Source organism: Acomys minous (assembly GCF_964271855.1).
Source record: "Acomys minous genome assembly, chromosome: 9".
NCBI lineage: Eukaryota > Metazoa > Chordata > Mammalia > Rodentia > Muridae > Acomys > Acomys minous.
The window spans coordinates 110,596,194-110,613,004 of NC_140490.1; the positions used below are offsets into that span (position 1 = coordinate 110,596,194).

At 37.7% G+C, this 16,811-nt stretch overlaps 1 protein-coding gene across 8 annotated transcripts in view; it reads right to left on the bottom strand.

Moving 5' to 3' along the window:
* The window catches only part of NAV3 (neuron navigator 3), a 718,489-nt gene that overhangs the window by 152,968 nt on the left and 548,710 nt on the right, over positions 1-16,811 (bottom strand). For all 8 annotated transcript variants that reach the window (XM_084796372.1, XM_084796369.1, XM_084796370.1 and 5 more), the window contains one exon: positions 7,959-8,985. In XM_084796372.1, coding sequence (XP_084652498.1) covers positions 7,959-8,985 — 1,027 coding nt within the window. The remainder of the gene's footprint in view (positions 1-7,958; positions 8,986-16,811) is intronic.

Sequence of the window (16,811 nt, forward strand, 5' to 3'; positions counted from 1 at the left end):
ACACAATAGATGAATATGTATTTAGGCTTCACACTCACAGAACATCACATGTGCATGTGTGTATGAACACACATGAAATATGTAATTGACATTTAATGAGCAGATATAAAAATTGCAAGAGCTCACTATGATTTTTTAAGAAATCATTTAAAGCTGTTTCATCTTTGGGTAGAAGTATAATATATGTGAAGTGATAATCAAAAGAGAAAGAAAGCAAGAATGGTATCTTCCTGACCTCTTAAACTATTTTGTCTGATTAAAGAGGCAAATGTCTTCTCAATCCTTCTTATTCCATGTTGAACAAGTTTAAATCATTAGTATGGAAGTTTTCTAGATTCCCTGAACAATGCTGCCTGGCTGTTGTCCAAGCAGTGTCAAAATGGTACCCTGCCTTGGCAAGTTGGCTTTGAGCCAAGACTGGCTGAGAAATCCTACAGGTTCACCATTCGAGGACTCATCTCCCAGAAGCTGAGTTACCTTATGTGTTTACTGAAATGACTGCCTAAAGCCCAATGTTAATTGTTGCTTGTTAGAGCAACACCAACAGCTGTCTTGGGAGGCAGAATATGTAGTCACAATAGTTATAAAAACACCCAGGATGTCCCTCCAGGGAAGTCCATATGAAACATGACAATATGTAGCCTCTCACTAGAGTAGGGATTTTACTCTACTCAAAACAAATCTCAGAAAGCATGTCTGAGCTGACTGTGGCTAACTTCCTCACTACTTGAGACTAGCAGTTCAGCTCTGTTGTCCCTTAGCTGAGACACTGGAAAAAGCATGTTCGCATTTCTATGTACTCAGTCCTAACTAAGACTCTACATTTTATTGTGTTAGTGTGGGAGTACATGCTTCTAGCTGATAAACGTTGGTGTCTTTTTAGTTTAGGGCGCAAAAGAATATTGTTTATTTTGTAGTTCTTTGGTGGATATGCCATGGCATTATCTATATGAGTTGTTTATAGCAGCAATTATATGGAAGCGTATTATACGGAAGAGTAATTATGAGAAAGAACACCAGACAGTAAACTTCACATCATGCTCAAAAGAACTTAGAAATCCTCCTTGGTTTATGTTCAAAAGTGGGTCAGGTCACACATCTCTATTCCATGTATTTTACAAAAATGACAAACATCTAGTCCTTTTTTTATTTTCAAAAGTAGCAGAATTAGATTTTAACTCTGATCTACTGGGATATGCTAATCAGTAAAGTTTTATCTTTCGTACACAGAATCAAAGAAAATTGCCAAGATTCTTGACAGTTTCCAAATGTTCTCTATTTTTGTGGCTATTGTATACCAGTGCAATAAAAAAATAGTTGCAGCATCTCATGAACCAATTTATGAAGATTTTAAAAATTCACAGGTGCAATGTGACAGAGTGGATATTGTAGGGCATCTTTCACTGTTCCGCACAAGCTGACTTGGTGGTAATACACATCACACACATCACACATACCTACTGAAACTATGACACATAGCTTGGTAAATACCATCTACTTTATATAGAGTTCTAGCTTTCCAGATCTACAAGAAGTTACTAAAAGTTGTAGAGCCAAGAAATCTAAATCTCAACAACGATTAGCCCAAAACAGAACCTGCATTTTTATGTACTTTCAATACAACAAGTATTGGTCTAGTGTTATATCTATGTAACTCAACTTTGTTCCAATTCTGTAAGGTAACTGCTGCAGCCAAACGAATTCCAGTTTCTACTTGTCTGACCATTGGCCTGGGTAATAACCTGGTAGATGCTTAGTCAGTTCTTGAACTAAGCTGCCTGTAAATGATGAACTATCTGTCACTACTGTGATAATTTTACTGCATTTATAACCCATGAAATAAAATCGGACTCCATTAGTCCCTACTGGACACTCAGCATTGTCAACTTCTCTTTCCTAATAGACAGGTCAGTCTAAGAGAGACAACACTGAATATGACAGCATCAACTGATGGAGTCCAGATGTCACATTTTACCAGCCATTTAAAAACTTTGAAGGGAGTACTTTTATATTGAACTAAATTTAGCAGTGCATAATTTGTGATGTAAATGCATATGCATATTCATACTTGGATAACTTAGTTCTGACCATTTAGAGAACCTAGAAGCAGTAACATGGTTATAAATATAATTCTCCATGAAGAGAAACCAGGGCTCACTAAATAACAGATAAACCCAATTTAGGGAAAGTACAAGATGAGCCAAAAACACTTGAAGCCACCAAGAAAGGGAGCCTCAAAGATGGTAGTGCGTGTTCAAAGGGCACACAAAGTGGCCTGAAGGATCTTCTAGTGTCATAGTCAGAGGAAATCTTAAACTTCAAAGTAAATCATGGCGCCAGTCGATTATAGCTCATGAAAAAAGATCAGACTCTGTTAGCCCCTACAGTTTGGATGACTGGAAAACAGAAACTGCTTTCTCAGAGCAGGAAGTAAATATAGAAGAAAAATAGAGTTACAAAATAACTTATCATCATTAGAATGTAATTTTAATTCAATCAAGAGAATTCAGTGGATGCTAAAAGTTTTGATGCCAAAAGGAAAGTAAGGATAAAATTTTTACATACAGTTTCAAAAATATCTTCCTCCACAAATACTTATTAAATGTAAGAGGAATTAATTTTAAAATATAAAACTATAGAAAACGTTTTCTTAAGCAAATAAATCTTATGCCAGAATAATAGAAAATACAAGTAATTATAGAATGCAATACTTTTAGAGGAAGCCATGGGATGAGCACCATTATGTATGTGACACTGCAGGAAAATAAGTCCATTAGTCTCATGATCAGACAAACACAGATGAAAGGAAATTATTGAAAATTGGCTTTTCAAATATTGATGTCATAAAAATCAAGGAAAGATCAAAGAAGAGAATGAAAGCTGCTAGGAAGCTGTGACAACCAGGCAGGGCATTAGATGCAAATTACTTAAAGTGGTATTTTGGGGACAATTAATACAAGTAAACAATGTTTTAAGTATTATAATATATGGATTAATATGTATGGTGTTGGCAATATTGACTTAAGTTTTCTGCATATTTAATTTTTTCCCAGAATATCTTAAAGCAAAATTAAAAAGCCAAATACAAACAAGGCTGCCCATTGTTCGCTATAATTAGAAAATGCAAACTTTGTGCAGAATTCAACACAATGGTCCATCTTCCAGAAGCATGACTGTGTCTTATCTTTAAAACACTGCAGTGTGAGGGCATTTACACTACTCCTCAGTGTACAAAAATATAGCAAGCCTAGCAAAAGACAGGCTTGCAAGACAAGAGTTCAATAATCTTTAATGTGTGCTGACAACCAACTATGCCCTGTTCACATAAATCTACAACTGCAGTGTAATCTGCAGTGTTTGCTCAGGGCTGTGCAACACTTTACCTGAAAGACTGTTCTAAGCTTCAAATTTCATCCTTTGTAAACTCACAGCTCCTCCTACTCAATTTATTGTTTAACAAATAACCTAAGTTTCAAACCTGGTAAGCACTTTAGAAACTAATGTTTTGCACTTTTTGCCTTTCAGGATATAGCACATTCAAGTGACAGTTTTCCATGTTGTTTCCTAGGAGAATCTGGACTGTACAAAATCTTATGACCCAAAACTCTTCTAATGGTCTATGATGATGTTTCAAAGGAGATACAATCTTACATCAAAAGGAAAAAATGATTAAAATCATATTTCAATGACCTATTTACAAATACAGAGAGTTACAGAGGCACACAACTTATATTTAATTAATAGGTTTACAACATTCGGTGACTTTCTTTTCTTCATTAGTCATGCTTTGCATACGAGTCTAGGGGATATTTTTCTCTCCTGAAAACTGGTCGGGTAGCCCCTGCCTCAACTCCTTTGCTTGAAGGAGCCTGCGCTATATTCAACACTTCATTTTGTTGACATTTACTACAAATGGAAAAAAGTAAAGAAAAGAACGTATAGTTCAAAACAACTTAAGAGAAATGCTAATGGTTGTTTTAAAGTTTTGCTTGTGATTTATAACACATGCAAGTGTCATTTGTACTGAATTAAGTAATAGTTTCATTATTTCTCTTTACATGATGTTGCAAATGTGTATAGGTGTAAAGTAATACCTTCAAAATGATCGGAAAAGAAAAAAAACCCGAGTAGTATGTGGTAACTTCCTTTTCTCTAGCATCTGTCAAATTATCATTTTACAATCTCCTACATGTTTCTGTGGACACATTAACACTTACAAAGGCAGGTTGTTCCAGTTTCAAATAGCTGTAATTGTTGAGAACCTCTTCTGTTGAACTCAGTATCTTCTGTTAAATTGTACACCTTTTAGCATTAGTTATTTCTGCTCATTAAGTGAGTAACGATCATGATAAGTTTAAAATACTCATTACTTTGTGGGGATAATTGAGTTCCAAAGGTTATGTAAAATATGTTGTACTGTGTCAGCAGTTAGAGTGCATGGAATCCTTTAACAATCATAACCTAACATTTTACTTATGGAATTCTCAATGACCAGTTGATAGGCAGGAGTATTGTGTAGTATACATTAGTGTTCCGCTAGGGAAGGTGATTAAATACATGTCCTGGGTAGATTTTGTCACTTGACATGAATCAGTATCATTTGAGAAGAAGAAACTTCAAGGTAGAAAATACACCCTGCAGATGGACTATGGGCAGGCCTGTGAGAACGTTGATTAGTGATTGACTTGGGAGGGCCATCACATAGAAGAAGTGCCACTGGCTGCAGGTGATTCCGAGCAGGCAGAGTCGAGGGCCAAACTCTGCCAAGACAGGGTAAGCAAGTCCTCAGTAGTTCCTGCCTCACAAATATGTCTGTCAGATATACTTGGCCAGAAGGCTGAAGATGATGCTCCAATGCTATAGAGTTTTGGGTGACTGTTCAGGCAGCAAACTGTCTCTGTCATTTTCTCATTTTGGAAGATGTTTACCTGCCCTTCCTGTCTACTCAGGTAATTAATTTTATTCCTTCTCAAGTCTCTGATGGGGTTGAAGACCAGATAGTTTAGTTTTACAATTAGTCTTAGTTGTTTAGGGGTTAAGGTGTTTTTAGGTCTAGATAGATGTTTTAAGTTGATAAAGATGAGATATGATAGATATGGTTCTACAGTCAGAACTTTAGATGCACCAAGTTAGAAAAGATGTTTTCTTTAAGGTTGCCAAATACAAACAGCCAGAACACTATGAATGTAACATTTATATAATTCCTGATTGTGTTGTGGTTCCTCTTGCTGTATGTAGTTTATTGTATATGTGTGTAATAAAATAAATGTATGTGTAAAAAGTAATTTTAAAAATAATAAAAATAAACAAACAAACAAGTAATAAAAGCAGGCTAAGCAAGGCCATGTGGAGTTAGCTAGTAAGGCGTGGTCCTCTCTGGTTTGTGCTTTAGCTCCTGACTTCAGGTTCCTGCCTTCCTTTATTCTCTGTTCTGAATAGCTCAGTGATAAGAAAATTACTTGGAAGTGAAAAATGAAATAAACCCTTTTCCTTCTCAAGTTGGTTTTGGTCTAGGGGTTTTAGCACAGCAACATTAACCTAAGACACTAAGAGAGACCTACATTAGGCTGAGAAAAGGAAAACAAATTATTCTCAGCCCAATAATCTCCCAATTCTGTATAGGTAAGTATATTTAAATAGTGGATGTATATGTTCATTCATATGCAAAGTATTGTTCCATTTATCTATTAATAAATTATTAACAAATTAATGAAAATTATGATTTTTTTTTAAAGATATAGGCTTTCTTCTAAGCAAGGCTGGCCACAATCTTGCAGGTCCCCTGAACTTCCCATTTTCCAGCTGGGGTTCACAGGGCTACACCACAATGTCCCAATGACAAGTGATTGAGAAATTTGCAAATGTATGACTGGCATTTTTCTAGTCGGAATTTCCTGATAATAATTCCCATTCTCTCCACGCTGCAGAAAGAACTGACAAGCAGAGGCGAACATGTCCTTGCGTTCAGGCTCACTGAACAGAAAATGTGTGCAGGCAGTCAGAATTTGTTTCGCTGGCAAATTTTGCAGGCTCTGTGATTTTCTGAGATCATTATGTTTCAGAACTTAAGTCACTGCTTCCCCATTTCTGATCACTTGGGGCCCTATCACATACTGGTGAATAGTGCCAGGATATCGCTATTAATCTTGCAACATGCATGATTTCAGTAAGCAAGTACTTAGCACATGATACAATACTCCCATTATAAGGTCACAAATCACGACTATTATCACATCAGAAATTAACAACTCCTATAAACCATGCCAAGGGATTTTTCCATGTGCAGGAGTAGTTAGAATGAGGAAGGACAGGTGGTTCCACAGCCACGGATGGAGAATATAAACCTCTCTCACACATGGTGGGAAAGCACAAGTATTTAAAACTCTGCCTTCAGAGGATATAATCTTGTGATTTGTACAATTTTGTGATAATAATTCGTGGTTGTGTCTTATGCAGAGCACTGTACAATGTGTTTTTTTTCAGTTATATTTCTTTTAACTATTTGATATTATTGGTGATAACCTAAATATAATGATTGTCATTAATGGTGACTATTTTATATGGAATTGTTTCCTTCGATCTTTTGAAATAACTAGTCTTCATCAATCACTGTCTGAATGGCCTGGAGAAGGCTGTAACATGACAATGTTACTGACGGTATAAATATCAACTTGTTCTTGAAAAGAGTCATATGAGGGAGCTTCAATTATCTCATCTCCATTTTGCAGAGGTTTGTTACTAGAAGTCACATGACCAATCGCTGGCGGCTAGCCATGTGGCTCTAAGAGCCACTGTCTCAAGTACTCTGGGCCATGTTTCTGAAAAGCAAGAAGGCAAATGGGCCAGTGGGCTATATCACCCCACATCTATAACAGTCACTTTAACAGGGGAAACGAAAGTTTCAAAGTGTATGGAGAATCTCTTTGGGTGACATGGCATACCCACAAGTGCTACCTGCTAAACTGTGCCCACACTCATCAAATTTAAAAACTAAAATATTGCCTTAGTGAATATATACAGCCTCAGAGAAAAGCATTTAGGTTCTTTCAAAGGAAAAAAATAAACAGTTATGATTCTTGGCTTTTTTTTTTTAAAAGCTGTACATTCAATACATTAATAAATATTTCACTGTACCCTCAGTCTGTGATAGTTGTAGTAAGTCTTGCTTCCTGTTTTTAAATTGTCTTACACGCTTTAAACTTGACAACCTCCTGAAAGGATGGGACCAAAGCAAGCATTATTCTTTTCTTGGTCAGGTCTTTACTAAGCAGACAGTGAGTTAAATTAGATTTACACTATTGACTGACAAAGCTCTAATTGATGAGGCAAATCATAGCACAAGACAAATGGGCTACCTTAGTAACTGTTGAGTAGCATGCATATGTTTTTAGATATAATATATAACTATGTGTTGATATATATCAGTGTGTATATATATGTCAAATATATATATATATAGTTTAGAATCGATCCTCCAAATAAAAAACTGCAAAATATGAATATACTAATTATATAATTATTTTTACACTATACTAGAATGTAGAACAAATATACCCATCGCCTTTGTTACTATTTTAATCCTTATTAATAATCGAAGGAAATGAGATCAGGACAATTTAAGTAAATTGTCCAAAGACATGATCTAGTAAATGCCTTAAATCTGAGAGACAGCTTGTGCTAACAGTGGTCGGTAGTTGCCAGTGGTAACAGGCTAGTAATGTGAGGAACTGAATATGAGAAAGTCGTGGCAGCTCATTTCCATCTTGCCCTTAACAAGATGGCCTCAGCTTCTGAGAGAAGAGCGCCGGACACATGGGGTGGTCGCCCCAGACTAAGCTTTTGTACTGAATTCTAGTCCTGTAGCTTCAAAGAGAAGCAATCTCAACTGTCCGTTTAACTTAATGCTACACGTCTAAATAGGAAGAGCGGTGAACACAGAGCTACAGAGGCCACCTCACCTGTAAATGAAAGGAGCCACCGTAGCAGTGTTGGGGTGACTGTGCTGCTGCTGCTGAGGGAGCTGGACCGGTCCATTGCCGGGGCTCTGTCCACTGCTATGTGCCACTTGCATAACACATGAGCTAGAGGGAGATGCATGGCCAGCCTCCCTCCCCTCCTGAGAAGCTGAGAGGCTGGGTGAGCTTGCTTTCTCCGTGGCCATGGCCTTTGGGAAGGCCTGAGAGGGGCTTCCCTTCGTAGTCCTGAATTTCTCAGACTCTTTGCCTGCTCCACTGCTAGGTGAAATAGTCTGCTTTGCCGTGGGCACCTTTGAGCCTGGCTTTGGAATCCCACTGGACGATGGAATTAAGCTTTCTTTCTTGGTTGCTGCGGTCTTGCTGCCCTTTGGGATCAAGCTTGCGATTTTAGAGGTCTTTTTCGGGGTCGTCTCCGCCACCGGGTCCTTTTCTTCCTTCCCTGTCTTTTCAGCGCTGGCTTTATTCTTGTCCCTGTTCTTTTCCTCCTTTTCTTTTGGCTGCAGCAAAGACTTTTTATTGCTGAAATTTTTGCTTCCTGCTTTTGGAGGGGCTAATTTAGGTGACACTTTGGGGCTGCTGTTTGTTGAGCCACCGTTATTCAGACCACTGTTAAAGCCTTCCATCTCTCCGGATTCAGAAAAGGCATCATCTTCCTTCCCAAGGTCACTAGATCCTGAACTGGGAGTCTGAGGAGGGCGCAACGCAGTCCGAGCATTAACCAGCTTGAATTTTTCAAGCATAGATTTCTGTCCCGAGGGAGCACTTTTGACCCCTTCTGTGACAGGGGGCTTCAGTCTGTCTGAAGATGGAGTGGGAGAGGTGGCTGGGCTTGGCTGCTTCACCGTCAGCATGGTGGAGGTGGCACTGTGCTTGACACTCATGGACTTGCTCCGCCAGGGCTTGCTGGCACTTGGGGAAGGGATGGCAGAGGCTGGGGGTTGCCCAGCAGTGTTGGGAGGCTGTGTGTTTCCATTTATACCTGAAGATGGTTGAGGTCCTTTGGAGGAATCTGTGCATGATGAAGAAAAGAAAATGGGAAAGATTGATTTGTCTTGGTCACTTATTAAACACCATCGCTTATCTATCTATTTTTTTCCTTCCTGAAAAATAAATTCGGCATCTGTGTGTCTGTGTGTGGGCGTGTGCATGTGCATGTGAACGCAGGTACCAGCAGAGGCCAGAAGAGGGCACCAGATTCCCTGGGATTCCTGCCTTCTGCAAGAGCATTATGAACTCTTGACAACCCGACCGAGTCATCTTTGCAGCCTCGCTTATTTCTTAATTATACACACATATTTCTTCTGAACTAAAAAGTAGCATATTATAAAGCATTACTAATTCAGTGATATGGTTTTCTTTCTTTACATTTTGTTTACTATTTGGATGGAATCAATTTCAGGGAGAAAACCAAACACATACTCAAGTTACTCTTGCCAAATAAAATGTATTAGTCCTAAGTATTTATATATTTCAAGATAAAAGACAATATTCCCTTTCCTAAGAAATTTCTTGCTATCTAATCAGTTCATCCCAAGTAAATATTCCACATTGCTTATGAAATGGAAAGCTTTTCTTAGTTATAAGGATATTACCTATTGTTATTTGACTATGAATAATGATGTAGCTTTTTAATTAACTGTATTTATTAATACCTAACCACTAAGATTATATGTTGTCATGTATGGGCTCTCTCTCTCTCTTTCTGTGTGTGTGTGTGTGTGTGTGTGTGTGTTTGTGTGTGTGTATGCGTGCGCACATGTGTATGCATAAAGGTATTTTGGGGAGTTACTTCTTCACAGAGACAGGACATTTCGAAGGGTTTCTGCTTCTTCAAAGTATACACTAGGCAGGCCAGGCTGGGATTTTAGGTGATTTTCCTACCCTCCCTTCTACCACCTACTTTTTCTGTAGCTGTAGAAATTACAGATGTGTGTTACTGCATTTGTCTTTCCACGTGGGTTCCAGGATCTAATTCAGGTCTTTGCACTTGTACTCTGAGTGCTTTTATATATGCATCCCTAGCTTCCACCTCCATTTCTATTTTTATTCATGATAATCCTAAGACAAGAGTATCTATTAACATCCTCACTTTACAGATTCCCCAGGAACCTTCTATTATCTGCCCCTCAGCATAAATTTACATGTTTACTGATTTTAAGAAATTACTGTCACACTATTCTGCTTTTTCTAAGAATATGAATCAATTTGATTGAATTCCCTCTATCTAGAGGATGCAGTCTAATCATATCATCTGTTAGTGTATACTGAGTGGCTTCTGGCCTCAAGGCACTCCTAGACAGCATAATTCTGTTAGAGCAAATAAAAGGCATAGAAGATGAATGCCAGTATGGGGTGACATATGTCAAACATCCGAAGAGCAGGGAATGTGGAAGAAATGGTAGTGATGCTGAGAACTTCCTGAGACCACACAGGTCCGCCCAATAAAGTCAGTTAGATAACATAAGGGGCCGTGTATAGGCTTTCAAGGCAAAAAGAGTATTAATGAACCCTTATTAATGAAGTATACATATTTCCGTATGTTTCCATTTATAAAAATTTGTATGCACATTAGAACATACTTTGGAAAAAGCAGTTACCCCAAATCCAAGCCTGTCGTGCTGATAACACAGCTTCAAGGACCATGATGGTGTCACCCTAAGTTCAGCCAACTCTCACTTTGGCATCAAAAGCTATTTGTGACATTTACCATCCTATACCGAAAATAACACTAATATTGTGGGCATAACCATCCCGTGTATGTCTACTGTAGAGTCCTTAACTTTACTATTTCACCATAAGCCTATGAGGTGGGAAGAGCTAAGGATACTAGTTCAGCACACTCAGTGAGTCCAGGTAACTTATTCAACAGTTTACCACAAATGAGGGCTCCTGCACAGTATGACGCTGTAATTGTCTTTGTCTGAGCACTTGATGCTTGTGGCACCATGCAGCATAATACAGGACCTGATAGTTTAGTGGGATCACGTGCTATCCCATGTGTTCTGGGAGTTAACAGGTCTTCCATGGGCTTGGACTGTCTGCATATAAAACAAGCCTCCATTTATTATAATTGCTACAGGTCAAAGACCATGTTTGGAGTAGTCAGGATTGAGTTAATTTATTTTCTTTATTTCTTACCCTAATGGCATCCCTGTTGGCTAAATTAATTAATGTTTTATTGATATGCAATATTGATATTTTTGATTCAGTGACTTTCAGGAACCTTGGTTAGATCTGAGCTCCTCTGGGCATTGAGCAGTTTGTGTCAAAGAGTCACTAAAAGCAATTAAGGCACATCATAGTTCATTTCCTCTTCCATTTAGCCAAGAAATTAGTTTAAGTCTATAGTCTACTGTGTGTTTGCCACTTTATTAACAAGGCAAAAGAGTCCTGGCTTTGTGGACCTGGGAACTATGGTGAGGATAGGAAAGGGTGGGAAAGAATGGGTTGGGATGCTGTAAAAATGGCTGATAGACAAGAGAAGAAATGCCATTCCTTTCCTAGAAAACAGAAAACAAGCTAAGGTAATTAACTAAGTAGACCATAGAAGAGTCAACAGTGCTACACTCCAAAACGAGACATATGTGTCTCTAGATTATGACATCTGTACACAGCAAGGGTCATGGCAGCAGCTTTAAAATTGGTTTTAGTGGAGCACACACACACCTGAGACACTTTTCTATGCTCAGCTCTCAGCCTGTCCCAAGTCTGTCTTTATACAGCAGCAATAAGGAGCCTTGAGTTTCTTTAAAAGGGCAAACCACAGGTCATTGAGTATCAGGGAGATGCTCGAATGAAGAAATCTCCCTGGGCTCCTCATGACAGAAAGTGTGACAGCAGCAGCTGAAATGGCAGCATTTGTAGCATTTACAGAGTGTATAAAGTGGGAACCTTAGGCTGTGGCAATTATATATTCAGTATGAAGCATCCAACTCCCAGTGACATGCTTCTGAAGGCTGATAAGTCAGCTTCTGACTATGAATACATCTTGATATAGGAAAAAAAAAGAACAGATCCTTCATATGCAAATGTAGAGGCATTGAACAATCTGGTTATGCCTTACATTTTATGGTTTTTATCTGATTATGGTAATCAATACTCCATCTCTGGTCTCCAAATGACACTTTTCTTTTACTCTTCCTCTTCTTCCATCTAGATAGCAACCATCACAAACTCTGCCATAACCAATGAACAGGGGTTCTCAACTGATTATCCTAAGCATGTTGTGAGATGTTTATATACGCCATTACATTAAAACCCACAACAATCACCCATACACATAAGAGCTCCTTTGACAGAAATGGGAAAACTGAAGCTCTATAAGAGAAAGCAACTGGTTCTCAGTAACACATGTAGCATGACTCAGAACAGCCCAAAACCTTGGACCGGACTGTTATGACTCCAATATGTGGGGGAAGTAATTACTTCTTTGTTCTATATGTTTGTTGTAACCCTGAAATTGTGGTGGTATTTCTCACTGTGTGCTTGTTTGAATCATGTTTGTCTTCTTCCTTATTGAGTAGAATTTAAATATAAATAACATAAGATACTCTCTACCACTATGCTACTCTACTCTCTATGATACCTTGCTTACACACATTCCTTATACTTATGTGAGAACACATATAAATTCATGCTTAGAAAACATCTAAACTTACATAGTCAATGTCTGGCTTCCTCCCCTTGCAAGTAATGGTCTCAACAATTTAGGAACAATTCTAATCTACTCTTAAACTAATACATTGAGGTAAATATGGTGGCTGCAGCATACATAGGACATTTGGAGATGGGGCCATTGCTGAATTGCATTGCTTTAGAGCTTTGGTCCCCATTGCTGACAGTGTTACCTGCTTCATAAGGAGCACAGTAATTATCCTGTTTGTCCATCTACTTTTCACTGCTAAGTTTATTACTTAGATAAAAGAAAACTAACTTTTAACTAAGAAATATATAAGGTGATGATGATGATGACAGTAGCAGCAGCCATTGACAAGTGTCATCTCCCCCTCCCCCACCCTGCTGCACCCCGGAATTAGGCAGTGCTGGATGATACTGGTAGTATTGGATAAAGGATACCCTAAGCATAGTAATTCATGTGGAAGGAAAGAAACAATGGAGTTATGGGTTTATGTTAATAAGATTGGTAATAATCAATATACAAAAATATCAATTTGTTTCACAATAACATATCAAAAAGACCCTTGAAAAGCGTGAAAAGTCAAAGAGGATGGCTCAGATGCAAATGTATTCTGTTGCTGCTATTGCGTCTCAGCACATTGCCTTCCAAAGGCAATTGCTTGTGAAATGTTGCAGTCATCAGTTTTATAATGATTCAACAGAAACCTTGGACGTTATTACAGTCACACTGTCCTCTCAGCATTTGTGCTCCTGTGCCTTTGCAAAGCCAGGGAGCTACTTTGTGAAGGGATGTGACATTTGGGGATGTTTCTATGCACCAACCAGTTTTTATTATCTGTGGCAATGAATGAAACCCTTCAGTATGTGTGCATGTGCACGCAAACTGCCAATATATCTGACTAAGCTTACACTTTGATAGTACTTTATATGTGCTCATAATTGGGCTAACAGTTGAAAACATCTCAGATTTTGGGACTTGTGGTGCTGATTTCATATTTTATGATAAAATAAGAGCCATGGTAAATGCAATGGAATTATTGGTAATTTAAAATAATAATAAAAATAACAGTTAAGTACAATTGCTGGTCTTATATAGGGGCCAGGTGTTCTTTGTAGAGCACAAGCATGGCTGCTCAAAGTTATCTGTAATTCCAGTTCCAAGGGTTCCAATGCCTTCTTCTGACCTCCACAGGCACAAAGCAAGTACATGATGTGTGTACACATACGCAGGCAAGTACTCATATACTCAAAATGAAAATAAGTAAACCTTAAAACAAAAGCATTATTTAGAAGAGAAAAGGAAAATAATGTAGTTCCTTATGGTACCTTTACAAGGAATAGGGGACAAAGGAACCAGAGAAATATTTGCTTAAGGGGAATATCTTATGCTTAGCTGACCTTAAGCATCAGAATTTCAAAGGAAAACTAATGCAAGATTCATGTTAACTGTAATGGCCTACAACAGTGAGTCAAAATGTTGCTAGATCTTTGGTATCACTCCTACTAACTCCAGGTTGGCTCTAAATAAAATTAATAAGGTTCCATACTAGAAGATGCTTGATGTTGTCCTCTTGAGAATGGTACATGATCAGCATGTGGACCATTTGAGAGAGACAGTGTGATGGCAGTTGCATTCCCTCTGGTACTGAGACATAGCTCTTAGCAACATGGAAAAACTTCTCTCTAAGGAGCTGTGTCAGGCAACCCAGGCTTAGAGCTCACCGCACACTTTGGCAATGTGTTCTGTATCTTTGTCAGACACATAATTCTTACACATAAAGCAATATATAACCCCATGATAGAGGTCTACTGCTAAATTGTATTGTTTCGTTTCTGCAGGATTATGAATATGTTTCTCAGTAAAGCAACCAAAAATACACAGAAAAAAAAAAAGAGAAGAAAAGAAAAGAAATGTAGCTCACAACTAAATCACAAGGAAACAAGGGACATTTCCATTTCCAAGAGCTTATTTTGTATTTTCTCTCAAATGTGTTGCACAGATTTTGTAAGAGCAAAACTAATTTATTAATGTCTCTGAAAGGATGTACAATGTATGGGCAGATGAGCCATAACATGGTTTTTTTTACAAGATCTAGTTCCTAGTGATTAGACACATGGTTTTCTTCAGAGGATACATTTGTCTACAGCACTGCTTTAGCGTGCACATGTCCCAATAAATGCCGATATCATCCTGTGTTATTCACTGTCAGCTTTTGAATGGCAGGTGATCAGGAGAAGAGAAGGAAGGATTCTAAATAGCTTAACAAAAGATGCTTTCTTCATGTCACCATTTGTTCAGTGAAATTTGTCCCTACGTTCTGCTTTAATGAAACAGCGAGAAGGCATTGCATTCTCCGGTAACATCTCCACCACAACGGTTTCTTTAAGTAATAGTTTATGACAATGTATGCTTATAATTTAATTCATTTAAAATGAGCACTTTTTTGTTTTTTGTGGATTTCTTTCTTTCTTTTTTCTTTTTTTGTGGGTTAATTAAAAAGGCCTTATTATTAAAATTGAATTAACTGTTGAACTGAGGTTTGTGTTTTTCTCTTGGTTCTATTGGATGCCACACAATTTGGAATTCAGCCTGTATTCTTCCACTCCAATCATACCAACTAATGGTGCTGTATCTTGAAGTTTGCTTTTCTTTAATATGGAAGTAAGATTGTACTTATTAATAAATCTTTTTTTGCATATTAAAAAATTCTAGAGATTTCCCAATTTTTATTTTGGCTTATTCTTCAAACAAAACATCTTTCTTTTTACTTTGAGATACTGTGTTTTTGAAGAATTGTGAGGCAACCATGGCTTTAAGCCACAATGGGCTCTACTACTGAGGTATATACTTGGCCATAAAAAATGGATCTCTTAAACATTCATAGAACAGTATAAAATGAACTCAACCTCTCAGGCCACTTCCAAGCAGTAATTCTCAATGTGGCGTTTACGCTGTTTAACTAACTGTTCCTTTAAATTATTACACTTTATTTATTTAAGTATTAAACGAAACATTTTAAACTATTAAAATTAAATATTTTAATTTCTATTAATTCAGAAGAAATAACTATTATATTTTTAACATTTAAACAATGTACCCTAAATTATTTCATTATAAAACTGTAACAGTTGAAAATGTCTTTATAATTGTCATCTTTCTTGGTCACACCCAAGAACAATTTGTTAGCTAATGGAACATTCTTATTAAATTTATTTTTTTAATGTCATGTTTGGCTGCTGTCTCTTGGAAACCTGCTCTTTTCTGAAGAGGAAATGGAGGAAGAGTGGATTTGGGAGAGAGGGAGCCTGAGGGGGGGATATCTGGGAGGATGGAGACAGAGGAAACTGTGGTTGGCATGTATTGTATGAGAGAATAATCTATTTCCAATAGAAGTAAATGCCTAAATAATTTAAATATTTATGTCATGTAATATGGTGATCTGAATGAGCCTGGTCCCCAAGGCTCATATATTTGAAAGCTTGGTAGCCAGGTGGTGGAAATATTTAGGAAGGATTACGAGGTGTGCTTTGTTGGAAAAGATGTGTCACTGGGGATGGGCTTTTAGGTTTTGGCACCACGTCTGCCTGCCTGATGCTGCCTTGCTCCCCGCCATGATGGCATCACACTTGAACCCTGTGAAATTGTAAGCTCTCAGCAAACTCTTCCTTCTACACTTTGCCTTGGTCATGGTATCCACAGCAATAGAAAGGAACCCGGGGCATGTAAATACTAAAAACTCCTAGTATCAAAGCCCTTAAACCAAACACCCTAATTTAAATTTTGTCACACTTACTTACTTGGAGATACAGTATAATTTTGTTTTGATGTACTTGTTTGTTCTTGTACTTTAAGATAAATTATTAGAAATATAAAATCATACAAGGTCATTATAAAATGACTTTGGAGCCAAAGACATAGGTAACTCTAACAGTAAGTGAACTGTCCGTGTAAAGCAGATCCCAGTTGGCTGTAGTGTATCTTGTGAGCCTATGTAAAAGTGTTGGAAATTTAATGCCCACAGCTTATGTGTAACAAGTGTCTACAAATCTATAGGATGATCTGTAAAGTGCAGCTTCCATATTTCCTCATGATTCAGGTTATGACTGCACATCCCTCCCCCATAGCCTTCTAACTCAAAGGGGGAGAGTGACATATATTTCAAACTGTTTTGAAATTTTCAGTTACCTTTATATTAT